Source organism: Strix aluco, chromosome 4 (assembly GCF_031877795.1).
Source record: "Strix aluco isolate bStrAlu1 chromosome 4, bStrAlu1.hap1, whole genome shotgun sequence".
Lineage (NCBI taxonomy): Eukaryota > Metazoa > Chordata > Aves > Strigiformes > Strigidae > Strix > Strix aluco.
In genome coordinates, this window is record NC_133934.1 from 120,826,226 (window position 1) to 120,838,314 (window position 12,089).

Consider the following 12,089-nt stretch of genomic DNA (forward strand, 5'->3'; position numbering starts at 1 on the left):
AGTGACTGAAATGTCCAGCTTTGTTACTTATTTTTAGTACTATATCCTTTTCTCTTTCACTGTGTAGAGGTGTTCATCACAACAATACGCTCCTGCTGAAATAACTGTTGAGCAAGTGCTCTTAAGCGCTATGAAGAATCAATGTAGGAACCAGAGATAACGTTTCCCTGATCTTTTGGCAACCTCTGTGTACTTGGGGTAGCAGCTGGTATAGCTAATAGACATCTGATTTCAGGTCAACTGCACTTTGAAAAGAAGTGAAAATGGAAGCGGGAGCTCGGCAGAAGTCTGAGCGCCCCAGGCACCGTCCGACTAGCAACAGCCTCTCTACCCTGACACCCGCAGCAGATTCTTCTCTGTTCCCCAGCTCCCCTGTCAGCCTCGGCCAAAGCGCTTGATGGGTGGCCCTGAAAGATACAGACCCCCCCAAGCCAAGCCTCGAAGCTCAGCTCTGTGGTGACTCTCTGACCAATCCTTCCCCTTCCCCTGCCGTTCACCTTCTTCAACCACCAGCTCAGGAGGAAAGTTACACATTCTTGCCGCTTTCTTCGTGTTGCATCATTTTCCCTGTCCTCAACACTCTTCTGTCTTCAAAAACGTTATCTTCCGCCTTCATCTACCCACTGTGCCATCAAAACCATTCCACCTCCAGAAATCCCCTCCCAGGTATATGAGATTCCCTCCCATCTTGATACGCAGGTATCAAGTATCTTGCCTCAAGTAAAAGTAGCCTACCAGCAGCATGTGGAGGAAAAGAGAAAACATGTATTCTTCCAGCTTGCTTCTGTGGCTGCTTGCCCTCCTCAGCGTCATACACAACTACGCTGTGAATTCTTTAAAGCAGGCCTGAGATCATGCAGCACGTATGAAGAGTCCACCACCTTCCTAAATACTAGTGAAATCAATCAGAATTTTAAGAGAAGAAAAGGTGGTTACGACACTACTGAGTGAACTGTGTGCCGCAAACTGAGGAACGTACTGACAGTCAGTCTCAAACACACAGCACAGAGATGGGATCAGCGTTCCCCTGTTCATTATGGACAGGCCCACACAAGTTTATGCAAAATACATTCAGAGGAACATCTTGAGATCTTTTGGTCCACTAAGCTATCCCAGTCCTTGACTGGCATTTACCTACTGACGGCATTAACACTTCACATTTTTAAAGTCCAACTTCCCTCCTTCTAGGCACTCATTTCTCAGGGAATGGGTAACAGGCGGCTTCAGCCTTGACCACACATGCTTTCGGAAAAGCCTCTTTATCACAGCATCACCGCAAGGTTGAGGTTGGAAGGCCCTCTGGAGGTCATCTTCTCCGACCCCCTCGCTGCCGAGGACCCTGTCCAGATGGCTTTTGAGTATCTCCAGGGATGGAGACTCCACAAGCTCTCTGGGCAGCCTGTGCCAGCGTGCGGTCAGCCACACAGTGAAGAAGGGTTTCCCGACGTTCAGATGGCACCTCCTGTGTTTCAGTTGGTGCCCGTTCCCTCTTGCCCTTGCACTGGGCACTACCAGGAAACCATTTATTCAAAAGAATGAAAAATGTGCAGCCAATTCTTGTTATGTATCCTAGTCACAAAGAAACACAATTCCATTTCATTCATTTATTTCTAACAGAGATCTCAAAGCATTTTTAATTGTTGTATTTTCTCTCTTTGCAGTGCTGATCAGAGTAAAAAAAATCATGAAAATCACATGACAAGAATCACTAGTTTTAAACTCTATGGAAAGACCATTTTAGGTTCTGTGGGACTCCTTCCAGAAAGAATTATGACTTGCTGGTGAATATGCTTTTGCCTGTCCGGTAGACAACTGGATCTAAACCAGAAGGAATCATAAAACTGTCAATAGTAAGTTGTATATGTCTCGTAATATTTTCTTTCACATCTCTGATCAAAGAGACCCAGTTCAAAAGCTTTAAAACTCTGACTCAGAAGGGAAGAAGACAGCATATCTTCATTTTATCAAAACTGAAGTTCAATTTGAGCAGGATTACTAGAGTTGGTCAGAATTTCAAAACTTTGGTTTACAGAATTACCAGCTGTTGAAAATGTTTCTGGCAAAAACCCCAAAACATTCAGCGTTGTTAATTAACAGTTGTCTTTTCTTTTTCCATACAAAAATACATTTTATTTTTAAAAAATCAAAACTGTATGCTATTAACTGCATACACCTGGTAATCACCTCATATGTTGGAATATAAAATTCTGAATTACATCGGTGGATTAACGAACTGATCTGAAGTAAATTGCAAAATGGTACGTAGGAATGACTTACTGCACAAACAGATGGGTGGAGGACAGAAGACCAAGTGGTACCAGTTCTAGAGAAACTATCTAGAGAGTACACAGGAATAGCACTTAAAATAAGAGATGCTGACACAAGAAAGAGAAGCATAATGGGGAAACTCAGCCAAAGACACAGTGTTACTCTTTACAACACTTAAAAGTATGATTTGATCTGTACTGATGGATAGGTCAAGAAGTAATTGCTGTGATAGCAGAAACTCCTTCCAACTAGTGAGTGTCATTGGATTCCTTCTCACACACGGGATGCTATTAGATACTGAACATTAAATACCACTTTCCTATAATAAATACCACTTTGCTATTCTGATTCCAAAACTCCCTGCTTTGAACTTGTAACAAATCTGAAACTCATGTCCATCAGGTCATCCAAGGCCATCATTCTTCCCTGCTTGCAAGGAAATCACTAATTTAGATGTAGCCTTGCCAATTAAGTTTTCAGAGATACTTTTGATTCTCCAGACTTACGTTCTAAGAAACACACCTGGGCCTTGTGATGAGCTTGAGTTCTTCTTGGACATGAAGGTTCTAAGCTTGAGCCCTCTACCATCTTAGGCAATACTCTGTTGCTTGTAGCATCATTTTGGGGAAACGCATGTATTGCAACTCTGAGTTTCCCCATTATGCTTCTCTTTCTGTAAACCAAAGTTTTGAAATTCTGACCAACTCTAGTAATCCTGCTCAAATTGAACTTCAGTTTTGATAAAATGAAGATATGCTGTCTTCTTCCCTTCTGAGTCAGAGTTTTAAAGCTTTTGAACTGGGTCTCTTTGATCAGAGATGTGAAAGAAAATATTACGAGACATATACAACTTACTATTGACAGTTTTATGATTCCTTCTGGTTTAGATCCAGTTGTCTACCGGACAGGCAAAAGCATATTCACCAGCAAGTCATAAGTTCTTTCTGGAAGGAGTCCCACAGAACCTAAAATGGTCTTTCCATAGAGTTTAAAACTAGTGATTCTTGTCATGTGATTTTCATGATTTTTTTTACTCTGATCAGCACTGCAAAGGGAGAAAATACAACAATTAAAAATGCTTTGAGATCTCTGTTAGAAATAAATGAATGAAATGGAATTGTGTTTCTTTGTGACTAGGATACATAACAAGAATTGGCTGCACATTTTTCATTCTTTTGAAAAAATGGTTTCCCGCAGCAGACCGAAATGTTTATTTAGAAAGCTTTGCATTGGATGTGTCCATACACACAGTTAAACAACAGCAGCTGTGTTACTACGTAGTTCTTTTCTGCCTTCAGACATTGCTGGGTTTTGTTCAACAGTCTACAGTTCATATAAAACTCATCAGAAAACTGCTAGCTGAGCAGTTTCTTTTCTGCACTGAGACAGGTGAGTGAATATTGAAAAATTACAAGATTTTGTGTCTTGAGAAATGTCTATATCAAGGTGAGGGGAGTCAGCTTCATTCTGTTATACTGTACTAGGGAGGAGGACAAAAAGTATCTGCCTTCCAGAAGTATCTTCCTTTTCCCTAGTCAGGTTCCTCCCAGGATTTGGGATCGAGGCCACAGTTCTCTGGGCATCACACTCAACATAGGAGTCGATTTAAGACCTTCCCACCCTCAGCCTTTTGCTTCCATCTCTATTCTTGCCACTTCTGATTTTCCAATATAACAATTAGTGGGCCTTTGCACTAGGCTGGATCAGAAAAGTAGCACAGGTTGAAAACACTCTGCACTTCAATCCTTTTTCCCCAGAATTATTTTTTAACCCCCACTGATTTTGATTACCATTCAGTGTTTGGCCATCTGGACAGCTGCACATGATGTGAGATGCGAATGAAGAAACTGGGGTAAAGTGGGAGGTCCAAAAGTTGCTTAATCAAGCACTGCTCCCAAGGGAACCATGACTTAAGGGACAAAATGTGAATAACTAGGGAAGCAGAGCTGAGGGGAAAGTTCAGCTGTAAAATGAAGAACAGCGAGAGAGAGAGAGAACCAGCAGTGACTAAGACTACCAGGTACTTGTTTCACCTAAACCAATCCAGATAAATGACTTGTCATTTTCATGAGATAGATGCTGTCGACCCCTTTTACAAGACTCTTTTTCTGAATTATTAGGAATTCTGTGGATTCCTATCCAGTGAAAAAGGCAATTAGCTTATGCTAGCACTACTTCTTGTCACTTGAGCACAAGCTAAATTTCAGATATCCTGACAATACTCTTAATTATGGCCATGTAAATTGTTTATGCTAAAGCCCATTGAGAGCCCTATGAGAGACGAGACTTGGAATGTATTGGTGAAATGTACTCATTTAAATACATACAACATCTGGGAAATATATGTTTCATGTGAACTGGTTTCTAAAGAGCTCTGTAAACTGAAATTAATTGCAAATATAGTGTCATAAAGCCATCTATTTACAATTGTGTTAATCTACACTGATTTATCACTTCCAAAAATTCAGTTTCAGTATGATTGTAGTGATACCCAGGGGAAACTGAGCCCCTAGTTTGCACTTACAGACATATTTTATGCTGTGCATTTCATTAAGCCTTTTTGTTTATTGTCTTAGTAAAACAATCATCTCAAATTGCTTTCTGTTTTTTAGGAGCAGCAACAGGGATGGGAGCCCAGATGACATTTTCCTTGTTCCTCCTCAGCAGAGAGGAAAGACCTGGGCTGGGGCAAACATGTTCTGCAGATTAACACCAAGCAGTGTGGCAGGTGTCGTCGGCAGGAGTCAGGCTTCTACAGCTAGAAAGCCATCTTTGGGGACAAGGACTTCCAGATATGGGTTCCACGTGACAGAGAGGCAGCAACATCTTTGTCAGTGGGCTTGCAAAATTATTGACGGAGACTTTAAGTCAGGCCCATCAGTGGGTGGAAGCATACACCGACCAGAGCAACAGGGAAGGTTCTCTCCTATCCAAGGAAGTTGGACAACCAAGGGCCCATCTCAGGTGCCTGTATTGTGTACGTACGCAGCTTGGGAAACCAACAGGAGAAACTAGATGTCTGTGTGAGGTTGAAGAGTTGTGATGATATGGGAATTAAAGACACGACGGCAGCGTTCATGTGAAGGAAGTATGGCAATGCATAGATACAGGTGTTCTTTCTCAAAGTGAAGGAAGGTGAGGGCTGGGGCTGGTTTTGTGCTCTATGTAAAGGGATGCTCAGAGTGCTGTGGACTAAAGTTTACAGGCTTTTTGACAGCTTTCTAGTCAGGATCACAGTGAGGGCTGCAATGGCAACATCATGATCAGTGCCTACTCTAGGCCACTCCATCAAGGACAGGAGGTGGGTGAAGCCCCCTTCAACTAGGGAGAAGTTGTCTCTTGATCACAGGTCCTGGCTCACAAAGAGGACTCTATAACCCCAACATCTGAGAGCACAATGGGGAGGAGGGACAAGCAATACAAGAGATTTTATGGCCATCAGGGACAATTTTTTTTACTAAGATGCTGGACAGGCTCAATAGAGGCGATGTTCTCCTGGATCTGCTACTCACAAACAAGGAGCTGGTCAGGGAATGACAGTCAAGGGCAGCCTTGGCTGCAGTGCCTGAGACGGCAGCGCTCAGGATCCTCAAGGAAAAGGTGCAGCTGTTATTACTGGGGAAGCAGGGACTACCATGATGGGGATTTTTCTGAGACAGCAGGTGAGTCTGAAATAAACAAGCATTGATTTATGCTGCAGCTACGAAATAATCCATCTGTGACTAACTAAAAATTAACCATTAATCAAACATTAGTCAAGCCTTATTAGGTACATGATACCATGAGACTGATGCTGAGTTGTTGGCTACAATCACTGCTATCTTTAGTTCTTAGTCTTCTTGCAACTAAGGAAAGCAAAAAGTATTAAAAAATATTTCCTATTTTCAACCAAGCAGTTATGTGATATATCTGGATGCAAGGCAAACAGGACGTGTTTCATAAACAGGCCTTCATATTACAGAAGTGAGGAAGAGACAGAATAGACTAAAGGCTCTGACTTCAGGGGAACAGACGTTGGCTTCTTCAGCAATCTAGTAGGCAAGATATCTTGGGAGGCCGTCCTGAAGTGCAGAGGAGCCCAGGGGAGCTGGCTGATCTTTAGGGGAAAACTAAAAGCAGAATAATGGTTCAACCTGGAACGCAAGGTGGGACCTCAACAGGCTGGAGGAATGGGCTGACAGGAAACTCATAAAATTCAGCAAAGCCACATGCACAGTCCCACACCTGAGACGGAATAACTGCGTAAATCAGTACAGGCTGGAGACTGAAAAATCAAGTAGAAGCTGTGCAAAAGGGCTTGGGGGTCCTATGGACAAGTAAAGTATGCGTTAGCAAAGGGCCCTTTCAGCGATGAAAGCTAACAGAAAGCCAATAGGCTGGGCTGCATTAGCAAGACAATTACAGCCAGCAGGTCAAGGGGAATGATTACTCCCCTCTACTTGGCACTTGCCAGGCCATATCTGGAATTCTGTGCCAAGTTTTGGGCCACCCTGTATAAGAGACTGACAACTTGGAGGGAGCGCATAAACTTTATTTCTGTTGGAACAGTAAGTCATAGAAACTGGAAGCAGAAGAAATTGCTTGGACCATCCCATAATACATATTTTTACCTTGAAATTGAGTTAAATTTTATTTAAAAGTTGCAGCACAGGGTACAAATTAAGTTCATATGACCTGGAACCAAAAATCCCCACCACTTTCATACAGGAAACATGTTCTTCCTTTGGCTTACTAAGTAACTCACGCACTTAAGCTACATGTTTTGCCTCAAGGTACTTGTGCAGCAGCTCATTCTCAGCTCATGCAGACCGTGCTTCTCAGCAGTTACTGTCCTCAGTAACTGGCTCATTGTTTTTTAGCCAGTTACTTTGCTAATTTTGCTTTATAGTTGGCCAGTAATAACAAATATCACGACAACAGACCTCAAGACTTACCAGATTTCCTTGAAAACAACTTCAGCCTCCTTATACTTGATCTCACACCTGATCCTCAAAAGAAACTACCACATACCTTCCAAACATGACTCTTACAAGTAATACCAGTATCTGAGCTATACACCAATACAGGTCTTAATACAGATACTCCTGTTTTATGCCAGAGCTTAACTGACCCCCTTCCCACAATTAACGTCTTCGAGTTCCAGTGTCTATAAGGTACATGTCTCTAGCTTTTTCTGTAAAATACCTATAACATCACCTTTTCATCAAACGTCCCCACTTTACCTCCAAAACTGCCCTCTAATCCAGATATATTGACTATTTTTACCTAGATACTGAATCCTAAATTTGTATTTAGTTTTGAAGCTTAATGCTTCTATTTTGAAGAACGGCTTGTATGTCTGAAAGCTTAGGAAGACTTATAGGAAGATGGAGAAAATTTGAGAAAAGACTACCACATCATTGGTAACAGTGAAATATAAACTGGAGCTACAAGCCTCCAATCTAGAATAGGATGAAGAGTCTTCTGAACCCTAAACTGGTAATTCACCACTCTTTCTGTTATGATACTTATTACAAATAGCAGCTCTTTTCTCACCAGTTCAGCTTTGTAGGTACTAAGGACTGGAGGAACTGCTGGTATTGTAAGACCAGAAGACAGCACAGTTTTCCATAGTCATATTAATTTCAGCATTATTCCATCTACTTTGATGACACTAGCAATTCTATTACAGCATCATCATCACCAGGGCTATGGGCAACAATACTGCTGCCCTTTCTCATGTAGCAGGGAAATGAGGTAGATGTGTATACCTTGTTACTGCTTCCTAAACTTGTTTCCTTAATGAACATTTTCTTCTCTGCATCAGCAGAGACTCTAAAGTATCCCTACTGCATGGACAAAATCCACTTCAGGATCATGGAATTCAGCTCCTGGTGATAACTAGCTTTCTGCAGATATGGCCAATGACAGCAGAGATGATTATCAGGATAAAACAGACAAATATTCAGAGCTTCTGAGGTTTAAGTATTAAGCTTCCCCCTCCTCTTTATTCTCATTTCTTTTTCAGAGGTCCCAGCTGCTGGGATAGAGATGGTATCATCATATGCACAACTGGGCATCTCTGTCGACCATTAGCTTGTTTTTCCCTGAGCACTTTTGGCAAGACTGAGAAACAGAAGCTATCTTTCACAATAGCATGTTGGATGTGGCTGTATCGAGAACCATTCTGTTGTCACAGGTTTCCAGGAAATATCAATAGTTGAGGGTGACTGTCCTCAAAGTGACAGAAGAGCTCAAATACATGAGTTTGTGGGCTAATACTACCGTACAGTTTACACAAGAGAACTATTTATGGATGTTTGATTTAACTGAACGATCGGTCTGGATAGCTTGTGGTTTTGCAGGCTGCTGACTGTTATTTATTCCAAAGCTCTCATCTTTGCCCAAGGAAACCTTTCCAGCACAATCCCTATTTTCAGTATTACTGTTGTTAACGGGCAGTATCATACCAGAATGTCCCCGTTTGCCCCAGGGCTCGATGCGCAGCCTGAAGGTGGAAGCTCTTTCCTCTCACAAGAAAACTTGGATGAAAACTGAGAGTCCAGGTGAGGAAGTTGAAATGGCGGGCAGGGTGGCAGCCCACACCACGCCGCCGTTCGGAGCCGCCTGGTAGGAACCAGTCGCCTCAGCGGCCAGGTAAGCAGACGAAGTTCCCGCCTTCTTCCCCAAGAGCTTTCTGGAAAAAACGACGGGACAACGCAGCTCTCCCCGCCGGGGGCGACCCCGAGCCGTGTTTACCCCCTTCTTTCCGGGCCTAAAAAGCACCGCTGCTCTTTGCTTCTCCTTCAAGCATGAAGGACCTTGACGTTCTCGCAGGGGAGGCACAAAGTACAAGGGGTGGTGCCGCGCGCTGGCGGCGGTCCCGGGGCTCGCCCCGGCCCCCCCACCTCCTTCACCTCCCCCGGGGCGCGGGGCCCCGCCGCCCCCGGCTGTACCTGACGGCCGCCCGCTGCCCTCGAGCTCCAGCCGCCGCCTCCTCGCAGCCCGCCGCACAGCGCGGGCATGGCGGCTCTCCCCGCCTCTGGGGGCAGCGCCGCGGCCCGGGCGGGCGGGCAAGGCCCCACCCCGCTGCCTGTCCGGCCGGCGGGGCGGGAAGGGGCGGCCCCGCCGCTGCCCTATAACTCCCCTTTCGCCGGGCTGGGCGGGAGGTAGCGGTTCCCCGGGAGCGGGATGGAGGCGGCAGGAGCAGTAGCGGCGGGGCAGCGCCCTGCGGGGGTGCGCTCTCTGGGCAGAGCCCTGGCCGGCGCCCGCCCCCAGGAGCGCCCCGGCTGCCCCCCGGCCTCCGCCGGCGGCTCGAAGGCCGAGGCGCGGGTGCTGGTCATCAATACGGGCGGCACCATCGGCATGGTGCAGGACGTCAAGGGTGAGGGGGCGCGGGGGGCGGGCTGCCCCTCGGGGTACGCCGCGAAACCGGGCTGGCGCGGCGTGCTGGCAGGGCGCGGGGCCGGGGGAGGCAGCGCTTGGCGGGCGGAGGCTGAGGCGGCCGCTTCCTTGATGAACAGCCTCGCTTTGTGACCGCTCTCCCTGGCGCCGTTTATGGTTCAGCATCCCCGGGTTTCTCGTAACTGGTACGAGCAACGCTAGAAGGCTGTGCGCCTTCCTCACCGTCCTCTGGTCCTACCAGCTGGTCGTTTCGGTAGCTTAGCCGATAGGCATCCCTCTGACGAGTGAGCCTCACAGCTAGTTAGAGCAGGTTTAGGTAGAGGACAGTATGTTTCTGAAGTATGAGTCCTTTCTCCCCTCCTTTGTGGACTGAAACTGAAAGCAGCTTAATCGTACCAGTCATGCAGTCTCTTATTTTTAGCCCCAAAAGAGCCACCGTCCCAGGCTACCTGGAGAGCACGTGCCTCACATTCCTACTGGGAAGAGCGTGGGCTGTTGGATGTGGTGGCCACGTCAAGGATTTTCAAGTGGTGACCTGACAGATGCAGGTGATGCAAGTGTGGCAGCATACGTGCTGCCAAGTGTCATAACAAGCGAGATCAGATGCAGCATCTGTGCTTGCCTGCCTCTGGGCAGGCTTCTGCTACTTTCCTACCAGCTCTTGACTTCCTTCAGGAAATAATTGAAGATTTCTGCTTTACCTTACCAAGGGAGGGTGAGACTTGTGTTGATGAAAAGACTAGGCATGCCAGACCCCCTCACACCAGCTGAAAAAATGTTTAAATCCAAAACTGAACTCTCAGATGTCTCAGTATACTGCCTGCATTTTACCTGAAAGCTTCTTAGGTACCTACAGGTATAGGCTACGTGTTTTCAGGTTCCCCTAAATGTCAGCAGGTCGGTGCCTAAACTCACCTAACACCCCTGCCAGGTCCCCCATCCAGAAGCTGGTTGGGGTGGCACCTGAGCACCACTAGACCTCACTCAGTAGGCACAGATCTCAAGGGATGCCAGAAGCAAGAGCCAACTAATGTGTCCAGGGAAGAGAATGGATTTTGGTCAGGTCTGACTTGCTGCAGGGCTGTGTGTTTACCAGCGTTGGTATAAAGGCAAAGATGATAAGGTATGGGCTGGTGGGGAGAAGGAAGCAGTCCAGTTTTGATGAACCTCTATTCAGTTTTCTTCCTCCTTCACATGGGAGGCAGTGGAGCATCCCAGGGCTTCCAGAGCCTGTGTCTGTCTAGGTTCAGAAGTGTGGGTACTCATGTTCCCTACTAAAGAGTTTCAAGCCCCTGTCTGAAATACCATGTCAGCTACTCATTTGTAGGATTGGAAGACTTAGGGCTTCACCTCAGAGCTTCCTAGGCTAGATTTTTTTTTTTTTTCCTAGTACATATCTCTCCTTCTCAGAAGATGGCGGCTGGCTGATCACTATTATTGTAGGGAAGGTGCTTTAAGGGGTTGTTCTACTTTGTTTTTTACGGCTGTCATCTTTTTGTTTATCAAAGTTGTAAAAAAAAGTCTATTTCAAATGACATGTGGTGACTTTCCTTTCTCTGCATTGTTTGTACTAAAATAATTTCCTACTCCTATTGTCTCAGTTTCCCAAACACCTTTTTTTAAGCAAATAAATTAAAATTACATGTCTAATTCTTTTATAAACGAACTCCATAAGCTCTTGTATGCCTTTCTTTCTCTCCTTTTGCTTAACAAGTGTCAATCATTAAAGCATATGCAAACAATCTAACAGTTACAATCCAATGATGCTGACTTGCTACATCCTGGTGAGGGTTTCAACCTGCTTTTCATACACAGATCTAGCCACAGAGCAGCCAGAGTATCTCTTTCAGAATATTTGGCAGTCTTCAGTGTTCAGACAGAAGCCGGTGAAAGGGCATGGGAAAGGCAGCATGCTTCAAAGGAAAAAAACACTAGATGCTCATTTCTTTTATTAATCAATGGATATAAAGTACCTATTTACAACTATAACTAGAACTACAAGTGTTGTCTTTCAAGCAATGTGAAGTAGCTTCCCTGAGCTGCACGAAGCCTTTCATAGCAGCAACTGCTCAAAGCGAAGGGATCAAGCCAGGTTTCTATCTAATTTCTGTCTAGACTTGCAAGCTTTTCTATGGCCTTTCCAGTTGCTGGAAGAAGATGGTTTCACTTTAAAAATCAGATGGTTTTGATAGGCCTAATGTGTTCTGCAAGGAATATGTTCCTGTGCAGAACTGCCCCCCATGTAGAAGACTGATACAATCCTATTCCCTGGGCAAGTATGGAGTGATTATTTACCATCATGATATCTGATTGCAAACCTCCTGCAGAGGTTCTGTAGTTGTTCTGTAGTTGACCTGTGCATGTGTGGCAATGCCAGCATGTCTTGGACCTGTTGGACTTTCTGCACACCTACAAGTTACCTCTGCAGGAATCATTTG

General features: G+C 45.2%; 1 protein-coding gene across 1 annotated transcript in view; it reads left to right on the forward strand.

The window, feature by feature from the left end:
* The first annotated feature begins 9,438 nt into the window (after positions 1 to 9,438).
* Positions 9,439 to 12,089, forward strand: part of ASPG (asparaginase) — a 48,456-nt gene continuing 45,805 nt past the window's right edge. The window contains exon 1 of the mRNA XM_074821604.1: positions 9,439 to 9,631. Within this exon, the coding sequence (XP_074677705.1) occupies positions 9,439 to 9,631 (193 nt within the window). The remainder of the gene's footprint in view (positions 9,632 to 12,089) is intronic.